The following is a 22,876-nucleotide window of genomic DNA, read 5'->3' on the forward strand; positions in this document are numbered from 1 at the left end:
AACTCAGGGTAGTTGGTCACACACGGTTAACCCTCGCCGCCAGGAAAAAGAAAAAACGAAGAAGAGAGGAGGATACAGGAGAGTTGTAAGAAAGGAAATAGGAAAGTGAAAGATAGAGGGGAGGATAGGAAAAGGCGACTGCCGCTTTCCCCCGGTCGGGTCAGGCCGGAGGTGCCGTCTACAGGAAGCTGGGGCCAAAGTGGTGTGTTGCCTCCGCCGAGGGGCCTTAAAGGGGCTGCGAAACACTGCCTGGGGGAATACCGGCTATACTTCAGGTGGGTTCTTTATGTCACACAGATGCTGACTTAAAAATAATTACAGGAATCGATGCACAGGAACGGGAGTTATTCAATGAAGAAATTTCAAAATACAAGCAAACAAAACGCTGCCCTCAACTCGATTTTGGCGGGGCTTCCCACTCCTATTTCGCTCTCCCAATGACGGCACCTGGCGCAACCAATCAAAACAGCCAGCCAGAGCACGTCGCGGAAGTTTGTACTCCATGGTTGCCTGCTCTCTGTGAGACTGGCAGCGTTGTTTCCATGTCAGAGCGCCCCTGGTGGTGTATTTTTATTTTACTTGCTTTGCAGGGCTTTTATCTAAGACAAACAAATTGTTTTTGTTGATCTAATATAAAACGCAGACAGGTAACAAAATGTGTCTCTATTTATTCACACAATTTGCAGTATATTTACTGTTTGTCCGGTCATCAAGCTCGCGCCAGGTGATGTCATATCCGCTGCTAGAAACCCGCCACTGTGTGGCGACACCATCAGAGCCATGAAGTTGTTTTTGGGAGGACATTAAAATATTAAAAAACGGAATGTACGCGGTATTACCGATGCTAATAGCACCATTATAACTCACTGTATGCAATCAACAGGCAAAACAATTAACTAAGATTGTGTTTCTGGGCCCCTTTAAGGGTCCAAACGCTCGGCATCGGCTCAACCACCAGGATCCCCTTTTCCCCGGACACGGCGATGCCACGCACGGCTAAGCGCGGATGCTCGGGTCCGTGGTGACGCATTGTTCACCATCATCCCCCTGCGGGGATGTCCCTGCGGATGCTCGGGTTAACCCCGTGGTGTCGCCACTCACCAACGTCTGCATGCTGCAGACGCCTCCCTGCGGGGAAAAATGTTCGCTGAAACACCCGGTATATTCAACATGGGTTCTGCACGTAAAGTCCTCTCTAAAATACACACCGACGTAGTTAAATACGAAAACTTTTTGCGAAGGAGTAGAATTTAAACAGTACGCCGAGTTTATTAGGTTACGTTTGGACGTAAATGAAAATATTAGCATAAATTTGAATTCAACGTCATTTTCCACGTGATGCACCATTGGTAGTTGCTGTCTAGATTGTTTTGTAGAGAGCGAATATTTCATTCGCTGACTGTCGAGCTGTACACGACGCAGTCGCCTCGGTACAAGCGGATTTTGCGTGAAAATTCCTGAAGGGTATCAATAAAATGCATTTAAAATAATGAAGTTCCAAAAACAGACGCTTGAGGTACACCGGACGTTACATCTGCAGAGTGAGATGTAACACCGTTAATAAGTACGTATTGAGATCTACACGAAAGGTAGTCATATGTGTACTCGCTTCACTAACCTCCGAACGGATACCATGAAGTCAAGCTTATAAAGCCATTGCCGAAGGTTTTCTCGCGAGCGCTACTAGCGAATGGGTAATAAGCAAAGCTTTCTAACAAAAAATGGGGCTAAGCATGAGCTCTATAACAGGCACAATCTAGGAGATTTAGTTGCAAAGTGCTGCTAGTTGAAAACTATCTTTACTGTAAGAGCGCGGCTTCCCACTGCGATTGGGTAGAGAGCTGCAGACTCTGCGATAGCTTGTCTTGATTACATGAGTATGGGATGTGTGGTGTCTGCCTTTTGGTGCTGTAGTGCTGGCGCCCACATTTCGCTGGCTGGCCTCTCTGGAAACCAGCGCCGCGCGCTCGCCGTCGCGCAAAGCAGGCCTAGACTCTCTCGGACATGTCACGGCTTGCAGCGTGAATCATCCCGTCTCACCGGCGCCTGGCGCGGACCTTCCTCCTCCCCTTCCTCTCCGTCGGCTCGAACACCTGCGACGCTTCGCCGGCCGCCCGTTCCTGACTGCAAGCCTTCAACGGCCGGCCGCCACTCGGCCATTCGTCTAATTTAAACGGTGGCCAGTGCCGTGACCTGATTGGAGGATTTGAACGGCTGGCTGCCGCAACGGACACCGGCGGCTATAAAAACGGAGCCGCGCTGAGCCCGAGCAGCAGACGGGCAGCAGAAGAGCCATCACGCCGGAACTACGCTCGCCGCCGGGGCCGCCCTCCTTCTTTGTGCTGGCCCGTGGTGCTCTTGGCCCTTGTATCACGTAAAAGCCCTTGTACATACTGTACATAAAAGTGCTTTGACTCACCGTCGCCTAGACCGTTTCTTGGCTTGGAGGCCCAGTCCCGACAGTGGTGGCAGTGGTGGGATGCCAAAGTCCCAACAGCGGTGGGATGCCAAATCCCAACAGTGCCCACAGAGAAAACAGACGGAGCTGCACTGCTCTGGGAACCATATGGAGTACATCTACGGATTAAAGAAAGTGTCGGTCTGGAGCTGCCGCCAGCTGACTTGTTGTGTTTTACTTAGAGATCTATGTGGTTTTGGGAAGATTTGTCTTTCTTTATTGAAGTGGGCAGTAATTTCTATGTAGGCCGTCATTCGCTCCTTGCCCGACCTGAGCTCGGAGTAGCGCACCTCCCGGTTAACTACGAATCCTCGGGCAAAAACAGTGGGAAAAGTCCTGGGACCCATTGCTTGAAATATAGCTCCAATTATCCGATACAGTGTTGTTTCAAGCGTTAAAATTGCTTTTAGAAGACTATAATCAAATGTTTATTTGGAATGTTTTATGATGCAGCATATTATTTGTTCATCTTTAAGGTTATATAATATTTAATAGCGTTAGATTAATGTTTACATTTAATAGTAAATTATATATCCGATGTAACACATAACGTTATTTTTTTTTAATTTTTAAGACTAATATAATGTTCCAGCGCAACATGGAACGTTGCTGCAACTTACATAAGATTTTTAAAACATTATTCTAATGTTCGGTGTTACCTGGGCCTCATTCCCTATGGGGATACTACCACGTCCAAAGATCCCTCAAACCTAGCTACGTATCAGCTGTTCACCCACTCATGGACGGTATGGCTCGCTTCGGCGTATACTTTGACCGCAACTCGTCCGAGGCTTGACCAGCACTCGAGCGAATAACTGGTAAAAGATCGCCCGTGCCTACTGTTCAGGTGCTGGCAAATGAATAAAGAATTGTTTCTCTCTCTCCCTCTCTCTTTGTCTCTCACTAGTAGCGTCTATTACGTTACAACATCGAGTAAGCACTTCTCGCTAATCCGGTAAATGCTGCATGCAAAAGGCTAAGAAAGTGGTCTCGAGTACAAGGTATATCCCACTTAGAGGGAACACGGCTCCGCATGGCCATGTACATGCGGAGTGACATTGCTTTTAACCCGTTCATCAATCAATGCAGAGTAGCGCACGAGAAGAGGGACCTCGACGTGATGCTTCGGGTCATCTGCTCCTTTGCACGGGTTTGCCACCGGCTTGGTGGAAATAGTGCTCCGCAGGTACGTGGCCACGCGGAGCCGTGTTTCCTCTAAGTATGATTGACCCTGTACATCAACGAACATGATGTCATTGCCTCGTCGGTTTTAGATAGTTTTTCATTGTACCCAAAGAGGTTAGTTATGATGTCCGCGGGGCTGAGTTACAGCACAGCGCCTCCCGACACGTCGACACACGCGCCGACCATGTACGAGCTGTCAGGCCCGCACAGGAAGGCCACCACGTTGGCCACCTCCCGGGGCTGAGCTGGCCGACCGAGCGGGATGGCCGCCGTCACTTGCCGCTTCTCTTCATCGCTGAGGTGATCAGACAGGGGCGTCTCCGTGTAGCCCGGAAGCACGGCGTTGCAGCGGATTCCCGTTCCCACCACGTCCAGCGCCATACTCTTGGTGAGGCCCAGGATCCCGGACTTGGACGCCGCATAGCTGGCGAGACCTCTCATGCCGCACTTGGCTGTGAGGCTGGACACGTTGACCACAGCACCGTCCTTGACCCCTGATTCTAGCATCAATCGTATGCCGGCACGACTCATGAGGAATGTGCCCTACGGGGGAAAAAAAAAACGTGTTTACTGCTGGAGTTGCCCTTACGGCATCTTGGGCTTAGTTTGAGCAGCCCACTCTTGCTATCATTTGGCGCCACCACGCTTGGGTTAACCACAGGTCTGTTTGTGACGCTGTTCAATATTTCTTGCTGGAATCTCATCGACTGTCTGGCTAAAGCTTACAGTATTTTCTTTTCTAAGCTTTATTACATTTTGAATTAATCATTTCTTCATTCTTTTTTATTTTTTTCTCTTTCTCTTCAATCCAAACTCTTACCTTTTTTCACTCCCTCCCCTCCTTGTGGTAGACTCCCCCGGTGTTGCTCTCCCGTGTGCTTTTCTTTTGCCTTTAGTATGTACAGGTTAGTAGCAACCTTTGCCTCCAGATTCTTGGCCGATCCCCCAGTGTGGGTATGTGCCATCTTTTCAAAGGCTAACAACAATAACGTTGTACACTTTCCATGTGTTGCACGTTTTCCCTACGCAGCCTCTTGTAGGATAAAATCATGGAGCTGTCATCATCTGTTTCGCAATTGTTTTGGGGTGGCCTTTGCGACAGCAGGCGGTAACGTGCGCCGCATACAAATGAATTAGAGTGTAACCACACATGTTTTTATGCGCAGGCTGCTTTCCGGTCGGTAGTGGTTTAGTATGCGTGCCGCTGCTGTTCGGGCAAACAGATCTCTTCTGCCAACAGTGTTTCAGATCGTAAAGACTCCAGTGCAAATAAGGTAAGACTTAGTTGATCATATTAAACAGCTCAAGAAAAAAAACGCGTTTGGAATCCGTGCGCTAATAAAAGCTCTTGGTTTTTTTTTATTCATGCTTTATCGCTTTACTCTGTATTTATTCATGCGCACATTATCAATGGCATCGTGGCATGGGAGAAAACAACCATCTTTTGCACTCGACCCAACACATTTAAATTAAGGCTGTGCTCATCATTATCAGCTGTTCATGTATTTCTAAAGTTAGGTCTTTGCTACGTGAGTATAATAACTTATCCATCATTAATTTGTTTCAGTAAAATCTAGGGATCCTGTATTTTTTTAGGTTAGTCTACAGTAAACTTATTGACAATTGTAAACTAAATTGACAATAACTTTTTTGAAGAATAATAAACCCGCTAGGTTTTCATCTCACAAGAATATTTTGCGAGTTTTTAGTATTTATAAAAACGGAGTTCTCACTTGGCTTGTATTTCTGTATGGAATAATCTACCTTTGAGTTTAAAGTCACTCATGTCCTTGTCTACGTTTAAATTAACTTCGAAATTTTTTCTTTTCCAACAATGGATGACTTAACAGGTTTTTTCGATAATTTCCACGGGAGGAGGACGAGGAGCAGGAAAAATTTATTAGAAAGGACGGGAGTTGTGCGAGCTTATGCGTGGAGTCCTCATGAAATTCCTATTCTTTAATATTTCCTGGAAACTTTCTCATATTTAATACATGCTTTGGCAACCCTACTCTTAAATTCTTGCTTCAGTTTTGCTTTTATGGACATGAATTTTATTAATAAATATTTAAATTGTTTCCACTGAGCTGTATCTTCCTTGTTTTGTATTTCGTTCAATATCAGTGCAACGAAGGTTTATTTTTGTTCTGCATTTTTGTTTTTCGCCCCGATAATTTGTTAAGTTGTTTTGTTATAACCGCATGCAACTTTTCTCTATTTGTATAAACTGTGTTACTATTTATGTTGCCGCTCTGCGTTGCAGCTTGTGTGTTTGTAATTTAATTTAGTATTACCTTATATTAATTTATCGAGGGTACCGTTATATTCTCCTGACTATGGGCCCTTCGTCTGTGTACTGATGTTTATGTACTCATTCCTCATGTAATGAATTAATTCTTATTTGATTTGATTTGTGTCAAATTTTAGCGCAGCTTCATTCATGCACGTTGTCGGAAATCTATATGCACTACGTGCCACGACATACTGGCTGTTTTATTGCGTTCCTGTCTACTGATAGTATGTCGTGAGTTATAGTTTTGCACGCCAGAGGTTTCAAAGTTTAAGCATGAACTAATGCAACATTCGTTCATCCTCGTTCATTCGTTCATTTCAGGCTACGTATTTCTTAACACGTAAGACCAAAGCGATATGCAGGAAATTTGTGAAGTATACTCGTCAGACTCAACAAAAAGTTAAGGGGGCTCTTTGGCTCTCTAAAGGGCTGCAAGGCGAAAGCCTTTCCTGGCGCACTGTTGGCATTGACTGTGAGACTGTTTGTGCTGTACTAGTGCTTTATTTGACTACACACTTTGAATACACATTACAACTACTCACTTTGACTGCTTCTTTAGCACGACTACAGTGCCCAATATTCTAGAGCACTGTAGCACGACTCTCTCTCTCTGCTTCGATGAGTTCGATTGTATCCATGGCTCTGTTCGCAGTAATGAGGTATGTAGTGTGGTCCCCCACTGACGCCTTACGCCCCCTGTCGGAGCGGACAATTTTATTAGTTGTCATGTGCTCCAAAAGGGGTCGTTAGGCATCCGTGGGTGACCTCATTACTTCGAATCCGCGAACTCTGACGTCATAACCATTTCGACCAACCGAAAATCGTGACACCTCTGCTGACAACCTTCTGTCGACAACGATGAGGCGTTTTTTTAATATGCTGTTGTGCACTTGTTGCACGAGACGGTTTACGGAAAAGAGGAAAAACCATTTTTGAGCTCTGTGATCTCACCTGACCAGCTCTGTGTGATCGAGGGCGATATACAGCAGATGTAATATTACTATACCGCATCCGCACTCTCTCGTTCTTACTCCGTTCCATCGCTTGTGCACAAGACCAGGACGACATGGACATCCCTACCACATTTCCAGAATTATCTGGCCGCGCTCTCACCATGCAGCATGTCGCTCCATCAGCTGTGTTGTCTTTCTAGAGCGCTGGTTTGCTCAGCTCGCCATAAAATGCCACGGGATGAAACACGCGTGACTGAAAAAATTCACATAACCCTCTGTGCACTGGCAGCCGGCACTGTCCAGGATTCGCCTGTCTCACCTTAAGATTCACTTTGATTATGCGATCAAAATCCTCCTCGCTTGCATGGGCGATCGAAGTGAAGTGGGAGCCTGTGCCAGCGTTGTTGACGATTATGCTGACCGGTGTGTCGCCGCTGAACCCCTGTATGGCCGCGAACAGCTGCTCGACGGACACCGACTCACCCACGTCCACATGTACGGCACGGTGGTCCACATCACCTGCGATGGAGTGCACATACATTTCTCGTTTAAATAGTGCACGTGCACTCTAAGCAGAAAGGTGTAAAAAGCGAGTAAGCTGTCCTCTATTGCACTCCTTTTTATAAAAGAGTGTGTAGGACAGTTTACTCTCATTTTACTCCCATATAAGCGTATTCGTGTTTGGAGCGCAGCAACTCCTTCCACTACTCGCCAGGACTAGCGGCGTTTTTGTTTTTTCCGGACGACCAGCGGTCGGACAGAGGAGGGGACGGGGGGGGGGGGGGGGTTGCTTGTGCTCGGAGTTGAAGATCGTGCCGTACGTACATAGCTATTTCTTCACCGTGAATACCAATGGCACTGTCTTCACCCAAACACACTTAGATCACATGACCATCCGGAGCCTGTTTTATATGAGCACCTGCCCTATACCCACCTGAGTACCTAATATGTTCTGTATGTTCCTTGCAAGTGCACAATCGCGGAAGTTCTCTTCACGTCATACTTTGACGCTGATACCAAAACCGCTCTCTCCACACCCAAGAGAATCTCCGGCATGAACTGTTTCTCTCAAACTCAACATTTCCCACCTCCATTCAGGCGAAGAAATGAACTGAACTCCCAAGAAGTACTAGAGAAAATCGGCTTATTAAAAGTAGATAGGAGCGCATGTTCAGGCACGTCTACTCTTCGCTTGATCGCTCGTCTTTCTGAAATTAAACACAGCGTTCTATATCGCTGCTGCCCTCGCAGTGCTGCAAGTGTTACACCACGGGTGTGAACGCCACAGAGGCGCCGTGCCAAGACGTTCGCCCATAAGCGACTGAGATAAAACGAATTATACCCTATGTCAACCACCTGCAATTGCACATAAGTTGTTAATATCCCATTCAATGCTTACACCGCACTATTCGGCGGATATATATACCACAGGTATCATCGTGCTCATGGCATGAAACATATGGAACTATTTAAAAAACTCGTCTCTCTCTCTCCACTAATACTGCGGTATGACTAGTACGAAATTATAATGCGTGCATTATACAGTACAAAGTAGTCCGTGTTGCGCATTAACTTTATACCAAGGATGTGCTGAGGCAGACCGAACATTTTTGCGCAATAGTAACATGAGCGTATGAACTACAGCGTAAATTACAATGAAGCAGCAGTCTGATTCGGCATACCGTATTTGTTTTCACCCTGGTAACGACAGTTGCACTGCGCAAGCAGCAAGTACAAGTGCAGAATGATCTATTCTATTCCAAGTTGCTTACTTAGGCTGTTCTATCGAGTTTTTTATCTGAATCCGACATGCCGGTCACTTTTGGCGCCGACGATAAGCGCCATAATCCATACTGATCAAATAGTATAACGAAGTTGGTACTCTAATCTAACCAGTGGTAATCTAACGAAGTTGGTACTCTAATCTAACCAGTGGTTAGATTAGAGTACCAACTTCGTTATACTATTTGATCAGTATAGATTATGGCGCTTATCGCCGGCGCCAAAAGTGACCGGCATGTCGGATTCACATAAAAAACTCAATAGAACAGCCTAAGTAAGCAACTTGGAATAGAATAGATCATTCTGCACTTGTACTTGCTGCTTGCGCAAGTACACTTTAAAACTTTAAAACTGCCACTGCATGGAACCGAAATATTGAGGAGAGTAAAGAAACTATTTTGAGAACATAAGCAAACAACTGCTTATACAGACCCGGCAATGACTTAGCCACTTTTTGCGCCGCATCCAGATTGATGTCGGCGACGACGACTCGGGCTCCCCGCTCGGCCAGCACCTGGCAGATGGCCTCGCCGATTCCGCTCCCGCCACCGGTCACCACGGCCAGACGCCCCGCCAGCGACCGCTCCACACCGCTGGACATCTTCGCACGTCGGAGCGATCGATGTTCTTTCGTGCAGGACTTCTCGCCGACTGCCTTAACGAGATGGTCTCCGCAGCGCTATACCGCGTATCTCTACGCGATAAGATTTGACCTTCGTTTTTCTCTAGAGGTTCCCCAGTTGGCGTCTGTGAAAATATGCTCGTCTCTCTTTTTTTTTTCTTTTTTTCCTGTCGCTACGCTGCGGGAAGCCCCTCTCGCCTCTTCATCCGGCCTCCTCCGCTGTCGCCGAGCGCTTCTAACGCTCGAAGCTGGATCGTTTGACCTCCGGGGAAGGGAAGACCTCCAGTACTTCAACTAAACAACTCGAGAAACTTGAAATCACGCACTTAAAACGGAAACGAAGTGCAACGCCGATGACGAGCGCTCCGCAAGACCTCGCCCCCACCGCATTCTCCTTTGCAAGTCTACAAGCATGCATCCGCGAACCGTACCGGGAAGCACGTCTGGACCTAAATGCTAATTGGCGACAGGTAACTAAGCGGCCTCGCTAAAAAGGCAGCTCACGATGAGCCATCGTTCTTTTCCCGGCACTTCTATGGCGCGGATTCTTTGAGCTGCATGAGCGAAGCTCGAAAGCGACGCAGAACAAAACGAGAAAATGGTGTGCGCTCGTGAAAAGAATGAAACCCCGGAGGCTTTGTTCATAAGCACGCGTCGCGAATGCTCCAAAAGGTGGCTCTTGGAGCGAGCCCCTGAGGGGACCAGCATCGCACTTAACCTCCATGGGAGCCAGTTAAGATCAGGCCGGCTGTTTCCTGAACGGAAGAGGGGAAGGAATTGAGCCAGAGCGCGAAGGACCATTCCTCCGGCTTAATTAAGTTGTTTCCATCCATCCATCCTCCGGCTTTTTGAGCCTCGAATGCCGCTGTCAAACGAGAGCGTGGTACTGACCCGGAATGGAGTTGTTCTCCTCTTTCTTCGTTGGCAATGAAATAACTCAACGAACAGCTGTCGTATGGTTCGGCCTTGTCACTCACACCGGTATTCTTGGCCTCACCTTCATTGGATAGCCCAGGAGTGGCACCTATGGTTTGGGGCGAACGTTGGCGGCGCCGCGTCACTGACTACTGTATTGGAGCTGCATGCAAAACGGCTTCGCTCGACGTGCACACGATGGACGTGCTGGTTGAGTTCAATGCATGATACTCACCCTCATACGTCACCAAAGTAACACCAGGGAAAATCGCACAATTTTACCCCAGCCTAAAGCGTGACTCCATACGGCAAAAGCACACGTCCCTCACAAAGCTCAAATATTGTCCTCACACCACTAATTCTCTGCAATTTCGGATGGCATGATACAGCTAATTGCTCCAACTGTTCAGAGGTCAGGGCAGACACAAAAGACGTTCTGTATTCATGTAACACTGCCGTTATCTCCCTTATTTTTCTTACCGCCCCCTTCCTTCCTGGAGTGCTTGGCTTCACTCGGGTTCGGCAGATGATCAGCGGGCCTTAGGGAGCAAGCGCTCTTCTTCACTGGGCCTTAGTGCTGGTCTCAAATAATGTTTTTCCTCCTCCTCCACCTCCTCCTCGTGGTTTTCTTTGCACTGACTGATAACAAATTGGCTCCTTCTGTGCTTCATCGATGGCGTGACAAACGTTACGAAGTGACTGACAAGTGTCCTCATTGTGGTGCTGCGCCCGATCAGTGTGACGAAAAACACTTGCTGTGGACTTGCCCGGCTACAGCTTCCGTGAGACGACCCTTCCTAAGAAAGGTTGGCCTGCGATGGGACGTTGCAGACGACTATCGCAAGTGGACTCAAGATAATCGCTTTATCGCGAACTTTTGCCGCTTTTTAAGCGAGGCTTGTTTGCACTCCTTTTTATAACTTCATTTCCCTTTTTCATTATGCCTAATGGCAAACAGCTCGAATAAAAAAAAAATGGCTTGTAAGAAACGTATTTTAAGCGGTCACGCCCGAGTGGGATGCTGCCAGACCATTACACAGTGCACGCTCTTCTGTTATACAAAATTTTTGCTCATGATTATCCCCTGCTGCAACACAAAACAGTGAGAAGAATCCTTACCGGGACGGCGTAAACAAGGTCAGGTTTTAATTCGGTCGTTAGAGGGTGTCGCTGTGAACATGTCAACCACGTGTCGCTCTCCTACACGGCGCGTAGTACTCGCGAACGAAGCGCTGAAGACTTCTTTTCTTTAGAAGTTTTTCTATTACCTCTTACGCACTCTCACATACCATGCCACAGTGTGACGTCAGTGCCCGCGCTCCTTAGCGCAGTTTCCGGCGTCAGCCCTCAAGACAACGTCGAGAGCAAGGTTACCGTGGGCAGCGGTGACTTGGAGTGAACTAAGAAGCGTGGCATCGCTTCCGGGGCTTTTATAGGTGAGCGAGTACTGGGGAGTAAATTCAGGCTGAGAAAACTTGCAAACGAGCAAAAGTATCTTGTCCGTTTTACTACTGTGTGTTTATTCTTTGTTAAAAAGTTATTTCAGGGCGACACCATTCTTAGGGCGCCCGGCAATCTCCAAGGCGTTTGTAGTGATTGGCAAAGGAAAGAAACTGGGAGAGGGGCTTGTTGTCACACTCGCAGGCGTGACATCGCGCGCAAGGGGGGCATGCCTTTCATGGAGGGGCATGTGGAGGCTTGCGCCGGCTGGATGTTCCCCACTGGACATCACAGTACCGACGAAGGCACCTGTCTTGCGGGAGCCTTCTCCGCTTCCTAGGTCGAGTTGGTACGAGGTTGCAGTTGATAACGAACTTGCAGTTCCGGATTTGAGTGCATTTGGAGTGGCATTATGGCTAGGGACGACAGAGAAGGAAAAGAGAGGCGGATAAACAAAAAGAACTCCCGAGGGCGTTTTGCATCGGCATGCACGCGGACGCAGATGTGAGATAACTACCCGTGGCGCGTGCACTTGACGCGAGCAACTGTGATGTACAGCATCACTTCTTTTTACTCTCTATTCTTACAGGTCCCCTAAGCGCTAAATTCGCAATTAAATTACCGTATATTTTTGTGTACGACCGTACACTTTGTGCGACCGCGATAAGGTACACGCCTGTACCGTGTTTTTCAGTTGGTTCCTATAACATTATTTCCGGCCTACAAATTATTGTCTAGCGTTACGCGGACTGGGGGTCGCCTTTATAGAGCAGTGCCTCCCGTGACGTCGACCATGGCGCCGACCATGTAGGAGCTCTCTGCTCCACAGAGAAAAGCCACCACTTGTGCCATCTCTCGGGGCTGCGCTGCTCGACCCAGCGGGATGCTGGCCAAGTAAGCCCTGCTGAGCTCCTCGCTGATGCGGGCCGACATGGGCGTGAGCGTGTAGCCCGGAAGCACGGTGTTGCAGCGGATGCCCATTGGTGCGGCTTCCTGCGCCAGAGTCTTGGTGAGACCCAAGACGCCGCACTTGGAGGCCGTGTAGCCGCAGAGACCACTCAAACCGGTCTTCGCCGTGACGCTGGACACGTTGACCACTGCTCCGTCTTTGACGCCAGCAGCCAGCATCTCGCGGATACCAGCACGACACATCAAGAACGTGCCCTGGAAGGCAAGCGAATGAGCATGAATTCCATCTGAGCTGTATACGAGACGAATACACTGTTGTGAAGCGGACGCCCCTTATATGCCTTCACTGCTTGCTTGCTTTTGCTTAGATTGCAAAAATGACAACTTCAGCAGTTTGTCCTACCTTGTTTATCGCACACATTTATTTATTTATTTTTTATTTGTTTATTTATCCACCGCGTCAAATGGCATTAGAGTTGGGGAGAAGTAGTGTCAGCCACAGAACAAATCAACATCGTATAAAGAGGCAATGACAAGACAGAAAGACAAAAATGCTAACCCGCCGCGGTGGCTCAGTGGTTAGGACACTCGGCTAGTACGCGGAAGTTACCAGGTTCGATCCCGGCCGCGGCGGCCGTGTTTCGATGGAGCCTATGGCATTTCTCTCTCTTCCTTCCTTCTTTCACTCCCACCTTCCTCCCTTTCCTTCCGGCGCGGTTCAGGTATCCGCCGAGATATGTGAGACAGGTACTGTGCCGTTTCCTTTCCTCAAAAACCAGTTATTATCACTGCACCACAAAATCGAAATTTTCCTTATAACATAGAAAATAAAACATCATTAGACGCTATATAAGCAGTGTTTAAAAGCAATTATAGTAGGGTACAACTTAAAAAAAAAACAGCAGTTGCTAACACTGGGCCGCGGTCCACGGCGTCGTGTATTACTCCGCTGCTCACTTGCAACAGCAAACGAAATCAGCTTTTTAATGTTTGACTACATCAAGCAATCCACGTATCAAAATTCTAGAGCTCATAATTTTTCTCTTGTGATAAGCTTCTTGTTTAGGTAACAAGAAACGTTTAAGCAACGGACTACTTCTGTGTCGTGGAGGAATTCTGTGCGCGGAGGCTGAATGTGGGCGGAGCTTCACTGCAGACTTAAGCTGTATCCGACTGTAGTTCCAATCGCGTATTATTTTGAAAAAAAAAAAAAGACAATCGAAGTACATCAGCCTTGGAGGCAATCTACCGTACTTTGAAGCTGTTGTCTACGCGGTCAGAAAAATAGTAAAGTGCTAGTTTTCAATACCGACAGAGCAATAAACCGCGTGAAAAAACTCCAGTCACAACTTTCGTCGACTGATTAAAGGGAAGGATCTGGCATTTCGACGCAAAAAGCCCAAAGCCAAAAGACGCTGATAAGCTCCCTACTAAAAGCCTCGCGAATAGGTTGACATAACGGTTTCATTACCATACGAGATTTGTATTCACCTGCGCAGTGTGCCGTGTCAGTTTCGATGCAGCTGACGTAGTATGCGATCTAAGAGATTATGCTCAAAAAGCGCGTTAATTTTCTTTATTTTTCTCCTCTCCCTTTCTACGGCATCTGTTAACCTGCTCATTTCTGTCTGATTTATTGTGCTTGAATTTTTCTTTTGTTATTTCTTATTATTAACAGGCAGCCCGCGTGTCCCTTACATTAGCGGTTTCCCGCGTAATTTTAGCCATCCGGCGTCGCATAACCGTGGTGACGAGCGATAGGTCGGTCCCTAAGCACACACCGACCGACGCGAGGAACACAAAACCGCTACTGAAAAACAAGCCCGGATAAAGATAATTCCTAATTTCGAGAAATACTGTACTGCGTCTGCAGTGAGCAATTGTACGTGCGGCATTCATGCAGGGCGCGGTTCGATGTGCCTGTTTGATACCTAACGGTATCAACTGCGTATCTCACCTTCAAGTTCACTTTGATCACACGATCAAAGTCTTCTTCACTCGTTTCATTGATGGGTATGAAAGGAGTATCGATCCCAGCGCAGTTGACGATTATGCTGGCTGCAATACCACCGCCGAATCCTCGGATGGCATCGAAGAGGCGAGCGACGGACGACGATTCACCCACGTCCACATGCACGGCCCGGTGGTCCGCCTCACCTGCGTCGGCATTCGTCTGGTTTGTGCCGGTAGTGAACTGCGTCCGACCCATGCACAGCGAGTAACCTCAACAATTAAAGATGTCAAGTACAGTACTAGTAGTAAAGTTGTCTTTCATGGAGACCCAAATAACGTTCTTTTGCTAACACAGGTGCATTTCTACTTTGCTTACAGTATAGTCCGGTTAACACTGGTATCGCATATAATACTGGCTAAACTACCAAGTATTGCTGGGTACCATTTAACATAAAGGGTGATTTTGTTGATCACCTCCTCTCATTTTTTTTTTTTAGTGTATACTCGATCGCCACGCTCTGAGTTCCGAAGCAAGGAGGCGAGCCAATCGCTTGGACCACCACGTAGTAGAGAAGAGAATACTGCGTCAACCTTTACTAATAGCAGCCATTCTTTTTAACACGGCACGGTAAAAAATCAAGTTATGCATCTGCGGGACAGTGCGTCAGGAACTTCTGCAGCCATTATAGTACCACTCGCTTTTTTTTTACGCATAAAGCGCTTCCACTTCTCACTGTCAGGGTTTCTGTCCTAAAGGCGTCCAACCTGCCGGATGCATATGAGTGCACTCCCAGAGCCCCGCACTTCCATGCCAGCTGCCAAAATTAAAAAGTAGCGAAAGTTTCGTGAAATAAATCGTGAAATCGTGGAATTTTCTCATCGTCAGGCTCAAATCCGGGCGGCGCGAAAAGGGCCCCACAGTTAGTTGCATTGGGTGTTATAGGACATCACAATGACCCCTTCGTACTCAGCTGAGGAAGAGGAGCTAAAATACGGCTGACATGGCTATGCTAACCTATGGCATATGACAAATTTCTTCATATGATCAAAACATACCAATATCATTGTGCCTGTGCGCCTTTTTTCTTGTCCTAAATGATATACCCTCAGTGTTTTAAGTTAGCAAGGGAGAGAGCTAAAATAAGGACAGCGAAAACAACAAAACAGAGACCCAAAGCTCATACAAATGACGCAAATAAGGGGATTTAAGGTGTTCTTCGGGAGAGTTAGAACAAGACAGCGATTGTGTCAATCTAAGTAACCCCAAGCTGACTTCTCCACCAACAAATGTCAACATCACCACGGAAGTCGTCAGGACAAAACAGCATGAAACATCGGGAGAAACATCGTGTAACAAAAGCGCCAACAGGGCGCTCTGGCCGACTCAAACTACGGAAGGCAGGGGCGGCAGCACGTAATCGAACCCTGATGTATTTTCGGCTGGATCTCTCTCCAAAGCATTCCAGCAGCGGATAAGCACTGCAGAAAATGGTCAAAGCCAGAAGGGTACTGTGAGAACCCTTGTGAAATGTTATCATTACAAGGACCTTGGTGTCACACTTCATGCCTTTCTTCGGAATCTCATAGCCTCACTTCCTCGCGACCTTGAGGACGGCTGCCAAGAAGGTCAATCATGACCACATCCAACGCTCGTACAGGTAAAAGCGGTTTCCACAACCGCATGCACCCACACATATTTTAGCAGAAAAGGCCAGCGATGCGACACGAACCAACACACTGATAGTTGCCTTGGACTTATTGCCTTCTACGGCCATCTGGTGTTTTTTTGTGACGGCCTCAGCCTAACTCAGAACGCAAGCTTTGATGATGCTTTACGCCAGAACTCATGGATGTAGAAAGACTCAGAAATTCTTGGTTCGTCTAAGCGGTTGCATGTTGCTTTGTACGACATACAGAAGACATTCATAAGTTCGAATATAGGTTTTAAGGTTGTTTCCACAGTCACTTTGTAGTGAAGCCCACTCATTGGTCCTCCAAATTCAGTGTCAGTTTGTTTTTCAATCATATGGTCCAACTGGCTTCATATCAATGAACACACTGGTAGGTACAGGTGATGTTTTGCGATAAACTGCGGCTTTCGTATCCTCCAAATCCACGAGGAAAAGGAACTAACCACTGGCTTGCCCACAATTGCTGCACGTGATATTGAAAGCGGTTCCGCAGATGACTGCTGCCTCATTCGTTCGCGGTTCTTCACTGGCTTTTAAACATTTATTTCTGACGAAAAGGCACGGATGGTGCAATTGCCGACATGATTGAAGTAAGGCTAATCTCGCCTACACCATAACACCACCACCGACCCTGCACTCAGCCGCATACATACCTGGTAGCGACCTGGCCACAGCCTGCGCCGTATCCATCCTAATATCAGCGACGACGACGCGAGCTCCTTTCTCGGCAAAAACTTGACAGACGGCGCCTCCGATACCGCCCCCTCCGCCGGTCACAACGGCCAGCCGACCCGACAGTGAGCGCCCTTCCTCGGTCGACATCGACTCACGTGTCTCAATGCACACCAGTGGCCTGCGCACCAGCACGACAACGAACATCCGATGTTCCTCTCTACGCGGCCCCCGCTTGTTTATACCTGCCCACCTTCGCTACGCTGCGCGATATCGTTGGTTAACGCTTCCAACGCTCTTTTAATTGTTTTTGTCTCTTTGTAGTTTGTAAGCTCACTTCGGATTTTTTTCGTTTACTGCGCATACGTAGAATATCTTTGCCATTGCTTATATGTTCTCCGTGCAAACGTGGAACGGCCCCTCTCCTAAGAAGTTACATTTGAAGAAGTTACGGCGGTGTCCGTGCCCTCAAGCGTTAAGGACGAAAACCTACAACAAAATTAAGCAGGGACCGCTCGCTTAATGTCGTCCCACCAAGGCACATGGCTGCTATTCCGCGTGGTGAGCAGAAGATAAACATACCTTTCTTCCTTTTCGTCGACGCTGTTCAGACGCCTGTTTGTGAGAGACAGAAAAGAGAGAGAGAGTGTGTGTGTGTGTGTGTGTGTGTGTGTGTGTGTGTGTGTGTGTGTGTGTGTGTGTGTGTGTGTGTGTGTGTGTGTGTGTGTGTGTGTGTGTGTGTGTGTGAGAGAGAGAGAGAGAGAGAGAGAGAGAGAGAGAGGGAGAGGGAAGAAAGGCACTACCGGGTGGGTCCTTGAGGCTATGTGGTGGAGGTCGTCGATAGAGCACAATAGCGGCTGCAGACAGGGACGCCTGCCAACAGGGTTGCCAGATGGCTCCGACCTCAGGTAGCCAAATTGGCCTCCGTAGTAGCCCAAACGTAGCCAAAAGAGAAATTTTTGCGTAGCCCAAAAGTAGCCAAAAATATTTGTTTTTGTGACGACATTTCTTAAGCATATTGAATTAATTTTCGGCAGGAATATATTTACATATTAGATTTCTTTCCCGCACATGATGTCTGAAGGGGTGCGCACGGCGTGTTCTTTCCGTTGTTATGTTTCGCATCCATCATGTGCGCTAACCAGTGCGGCTAACCAGGGGCGCTAATCAGGTCCTAAAGATGGGGCCGCAGTTCCACTTTGCAGGCGCGGCAGTAGGCCATATCACCTGAGGCAGGCGACGACAGCCAATCTGCACGCGGAAAAGAACGGCGGCGCTATATAACGCAATCGCAGCTCTAGTTTAGGAATATTTCAGCTTTTAAATGTTCGCGCGCAGATTAGTCACATCGACAGTGAAAATACCTTACTGTATACTTACGCAGCCTCACATTTCAATTTTATATGCTTTAAGAGAAAGGTTCTCACTGAGAGCGTCACCTCAATTAAAGCATCTAGCATGCGCCTTCTTGAAGCTACATTCCGCCTTCGTTAGTTACAGTGGGTTCCTTGCCGCGCCGAAGGATGGCTCCATGGCTCCGCATGAGTGCACGCAGATTACGCAACGGACACGGCGCTCTCGCGTCGCTCGCAATGAATCTCGAGGGCTGCACGTGTGCCGCTTGAGGCTGCAGAAAAAGCGTAGGCTCTTGCGAGTGACGCGCTTGCTGTGTCCACTACGAGAATAGGAAGAAACAGAAAAAGAATTTATTAATGTGTAAGCATTACTTGCCTCATGCGTATCTTGAGCAGAATGTGTCCGCAGAGCCAGGATAACAAATGCAAGAAAAGGACATGTCTGACGGTGGGTTTCCAACCAGCCACCTACTGCAGCCGACGCGGGCGCCCAAACCACTAGGCCACGTCTATGGTTAACGGTTAACATGTGAGGATCACGAAACCGGGCAACAGAAGCGAAACAGTAGCATTTAATGCTTACGAATTCGCACCACGTAGGGAGACTTAAGTTCTCTTAATGTTTTCCCTCTGTTCTGGTACCATGGTTACTCGTGGTGCACCGTCAATGGGAGAACGGTTACATGTGCAGATGGCAACAGTCTATGTTCGGTGGCACGCGCGCGCGGGTGGCGTTAGTTCGCGGATTAAGTGGAATCTATACGCCGTGAAGTGTTTCCGGGGGGCAACTTTCACGTAGTGTCCACTCTTTATAAAATAAATCGAAAGGCCATGACCCTTGACCACATGAAACACATAAGCTTTCTCGAACACAGCGTTTACATATTGTCATTTTGTAGCAGACGCGCTCAATTCCTTTAACCTGCTATAGCCTGCATTTTGATTCCAGCATGCCTTTTATTTCTGTCACTGTATAATTATAATAGAGCACATTATAACTACTTTAACTTTTTTTTCACGCATGAAAAAGATGTAGCCCAAAAGTAGCCACATAGCCAAAACGAAATTTCTGACGCCAACTCGGACAAAAAGCAGCCCAATTTGGCTATTAATAGCCCAATCTGGCAACCCTGCCTGCCAAGAGAAAGGATTCACGCTGGCTTCGCCGCAGCAGTTCTATACCAGAAACGCACCAGTGCGCCGCAAATGAGCGCCGGCGGCAGTGGGCTGTCTGGCCTCAGCGCCAATTAAGAAGCGCCGCCAGCCGTCCTTTCTGATTATCGCGTGCCTCCTTCTCCAGTGTCCCTTTTTTCTTGCCCAAAGCAGAGGCAAGTCCTGCTGTGACCACACTTTATATGCGCCGCACCCTCTACAATAAAGCGGGGAAAGCGCAGCGCAGACAACCCTAATGGAACTACGCAGGTGAATTCGGATGCAGCTTCAAGCTTATGCCAGCTGTTTACTAAACAAAACTTGCCGCTACTATTGTGTGCCTATAAGAGCGGCGTAGTTCATGCATTCCTTCCGATGAGCGAGCGTCTTTTAGTGAGGAGCTGTACACTTCCAGTCATGACAATAAACTCAACCTTCTCGTTCCTGCTGCGCCCTCTTTGGTGACCGTAATATTTGTACAGCTAAAGGGTGGAACCCCAAATAAAAACTAGTAGATAATATGTCTAGAGCTGTCTGCGCGTGCTATGAAGTAGATGAAAAACCAGAAAGCCCTCGTCCTCCGGCGACACATCCCGGTGGAGGCATGGAAAATTCCTGGATAGCAGGCTATCGACCATCTGTGGCACCTGTTTCAGAGCACCTCCCAGTCCCAGCAAGAAGAAATTCCGGTTAAGGGGCTACAAACTGGTGTCACGGCGCGGAGTCAGCGGCGCGCAGAGTTGGCCTAGTGCGCCACACCTCTTCATGCGCCACCTCCTCTGTCCTCATGCTTCGGTCCTGCCCTCATGGCAAACCGGGGCGTCCGTCATGGCGTTCGTTGTTCCACTCGCTTTACCAATGCCCTTTCCCTTTCCGCACACCTTGCACGGCGGGGGCCAGAGAATTTTGCTGCCCGAGTGACTTCGACGTGGTAATGGCGCGAGTCGGATTGCCGCGAGGGATTCATCACTTCTCCGACCCACCGAGCAGCCGCAGCGTGCGTAAAGTCCTAGTTCCAGTTGACGCATCTCCAGTCAGTGATGTTTTAGGCAAGAAAATTTTTTTTCCTTTCTCAAAAACTTTACCATGGACATAAAATAAAAGGGGAATCTGCAGAGTTTGCAGGGAGCTTTAATCATTAGCGGGAAAATTTTCGCTGCCAAAGTTAAGGTATACCGGCACGTCGATCTGCATCGTTGTTTCGTTTTTCGGACGTTTAGAGGTTAATTGTCTGCCGAAGCCAAACATCGGACTCGGATATATCGAACTTGATGGGGATTGCGAAATAGTTCAATTCATAAAATGTGAAAATAATTAGCTTGTATACAACCTAAACGCGAGAATATATCGCACTCATGTTAGTGAAGCACTCCTTGCAGCGATCTGCCGCCTGCCGGCTTGCTGGCAGAGCACCACCATGCACTAGCTAACATTGTAGCAGGAAACGATATCAACATTTTGTTTCACGTTATTAAGCAAATCAGTGGAATAAACATTCTACTCATTTTAATTTCGCCTTGGTTGGTTTTTAATTCACGTAACAGGGAACACTTGAGCAACAGACTACTATTTCCTTGTCGCAGAAAGCAAGTGTGTGGTGGTAGATCAAGTACTAATATTGTCTTCCAATTGGTCAGGCGCTATGGAGTTTTAAAAAACTGGGAGACAGCGTCACGCGATATTTTTGGAGCCTAGTCATAAACAATTCGGCAAATGCACTTAATACTGCTTATGTGTGGGAATACGAAAGCATTACTGCGCTCCACTGTTTGCGCCGTCGCCTAGCTGCTGCGGTTGCTAGGCAACGGCTCAAGGTCATTCGTGCAGTCGCCGCCACGGCGCAAGTGCAATGTGGTTCGTTCACTGCCACTGCGCCTGCCGCGGTGGCTCAGTGGTTAGCCGGAGCTAGTACCCGGGTTCGAACCCGACCGCGGCGGCCGCGTTTCGATGGAGGCGATGCGCAAAAGGTTCCCGTGTGCGATGTGTGCTCTGCGATGTCGATGCTCACTAAAGATCCCTAAGTTATCAAAATTATGCCGGAGACCTCTACTACACACCTCTTTCTTCATTAACTCCCTTCTTTATCCCTTCCCTTAGGTGCGGATGTCCAGCGAGATATGTGAGGCAGTTACAGTGTCATATGCTTTCCTCAAAAACCAATTTTCATTTTTCATGTCACTTCCGCTGCACAGTGAATTTTTGTGTGCTGGCATGTGGGTTTGCAAAGTCCGCATTACTGACAAATTCGTTGCTGAAAGACTACTTCATTTACTCTAGTGCACCTAACAGCACGGAATGATGCAGTATTTGTAAACTAAGCAACAGAGATGTCACGAAAAGACGCAGAACTCCGAGAACTTCGGTACGCATTCCACCAAGTGCCAGAGCAGGCACGTACACTAAAAAGTTATGGGGGCACCTGATCAATTTGATGCGTAAATGCGAGAGACCCTGACTCACTTCTCAGTGAACCCCTAAACCGCACCGTTTGCTCCCGTGCCTCGTTTCTGCCACGACGTCCGTCAACGCCAATGCCAGTGAACCCAATGAACGCTGGCGATCTAATACTCCAGGAGGTACGACGTGATTCACGTGCTGCGTTTCTCCCACAACATTGTCAACGGCAACGTCAATGAACCCAACGAACGCCAGCAACCTAAACTAGTGGTTTTTTGAGAAAACGAAATGGCGCAGTGTCACAAAATTCGGCGTATTTTAAAAACAAACAAAGAAAAACCGCCGCGCGCACGGCGTCTCGCCGGCGCGAGCCCAACGGGAGAGAGGGAAAGCCCCCGCCGAGCGCGTGCCTCTCTCTCCACCGCCACGGCGTGCGCCGAAGGAATGAGTCATCCACGCCGAAGATTCTCGAACATGCGAGTCGGTTCTTCTGCTGACCGGAGGAAAAGGGCGTAGCCTTGCGTGCACTAAGTCACGTCCCCCTCCTCTGCACTCGGACGTCGGCGACGCCGCCACGACGGCGCCACGCTAGAACACGCTGGAACCTTCGCGAAACGACTCCCGACTCGGACCAATGGGGACGCGCGGCCAGTGAGAAGAGAGAAGGGAGACAGCACTGCAAATGTTGCGTGTATGTGCGCGCCTACTCTGGCGCGTTGAACAAACAGACGTGAAAGCGAGCCTATAAAAGAGGACGTTGACCGCTATCAGTCAGTCCGGACCGCCGTTTAAGCTTCATCGAAGCGCGCCCGTTCGACTCCCGGGAAAACACCACTCGGCCAGCATCGGACCAACGAGGCAACGGTCGCCAGTCTGCGGGACGGCATCGTCGTGGAACTCTGGTCGTCGGACTGCCGCAGTGCCCGGTGAACAAATTGTGTTTTGTTTGTTTACCTCTCTCTCTTGTGTTAGTGCACTTTAGGTGCAATATTGCCTCTGTATTGTATTCTCTCTCGAGTTTGACATTGCACGAGTTGCATTGTTTCGTTAACCACTTTGTATGTGTCTGTACTAATGACTGTGAAATCCTCTGTATCGT

The 22,876-nt window shown here is 48.2% G+C and overlaps 2 protein-coding genes across 2 annotated transcripts; both read right to left on the reverse strand.

Moving 5' to 3' along the window:
• Nucleotides 1-3,722: 3,722 nt before the first annotated feature.
• Nucleotides 3,723-9,303, reverse strand: LOC149341459 ((3R)-3-hydroxyacyl-CoA dehydrogenase-like). The gene is made up of 3 exons (XM_089541978.1): nucleotides 9,104-9,303; nucleotides 7,209-7,408; nucleotides 3,723-4,186 (listed from the first exon to the last, which is right to left on the reverse strand). The coding sequence occupies exons 1-3, from the start codon at nucleotides 9,270-9,272 to the stop codon at nucleotides 3,785-3,787; spliced, it is 771 nt and encodes a 256-aa protein (XP_089398104.1). The 5' UTR covers nucleotides 9,273-9,303; the 3' UTR covers nucleotides 3,723-3,784.
• A 2,934-nt stretch (nucleotides 9,304-12,237) lies between these two features.
• On the reverse strand, nucleotides 12,238-17,715 carry LOC149341460 ((3R)-3-hydroxyacyl-CoA dehydrogenase-like). The gene is made up of 3 exons (XM_089541979.1): nucleotides 16,855-17,715; nucleotides 14,515-14,714; nucleotides 12,238-12,812 (listed from the first exon to the last, which is right to left on the reverse strand). Exons 1-3 carry the CDS (start codon nucleotides 17,078-17,080, stop codon nucleotides 12,411-12,413), a joined length of 828 nt encoding a protein of 275 aa, XP_089398105.1. The 5' UTR covers nucleotides 17,081-17,715; the 3' UTR covers nucleotides 12,238-12,410.
• Between the last annotated feature and the right edge of the window lie 5,161 nt (nucleotides 17,716-22,876).

This window comes from Amblyomma mixtum, chromosome 5 (assembly GCF_055824585.1).
Source record: "Amblyomma mixtum isolate Tamu chromosome 5, ASM5582458v1, whole genome shotgun sequence".
Lineage (NCBI taxonomy): Eukaryota > Metazoa > Arthropoda > Arachnida > Ixodida > Ixodidae > Amblyomma > Amblyomma mixtum.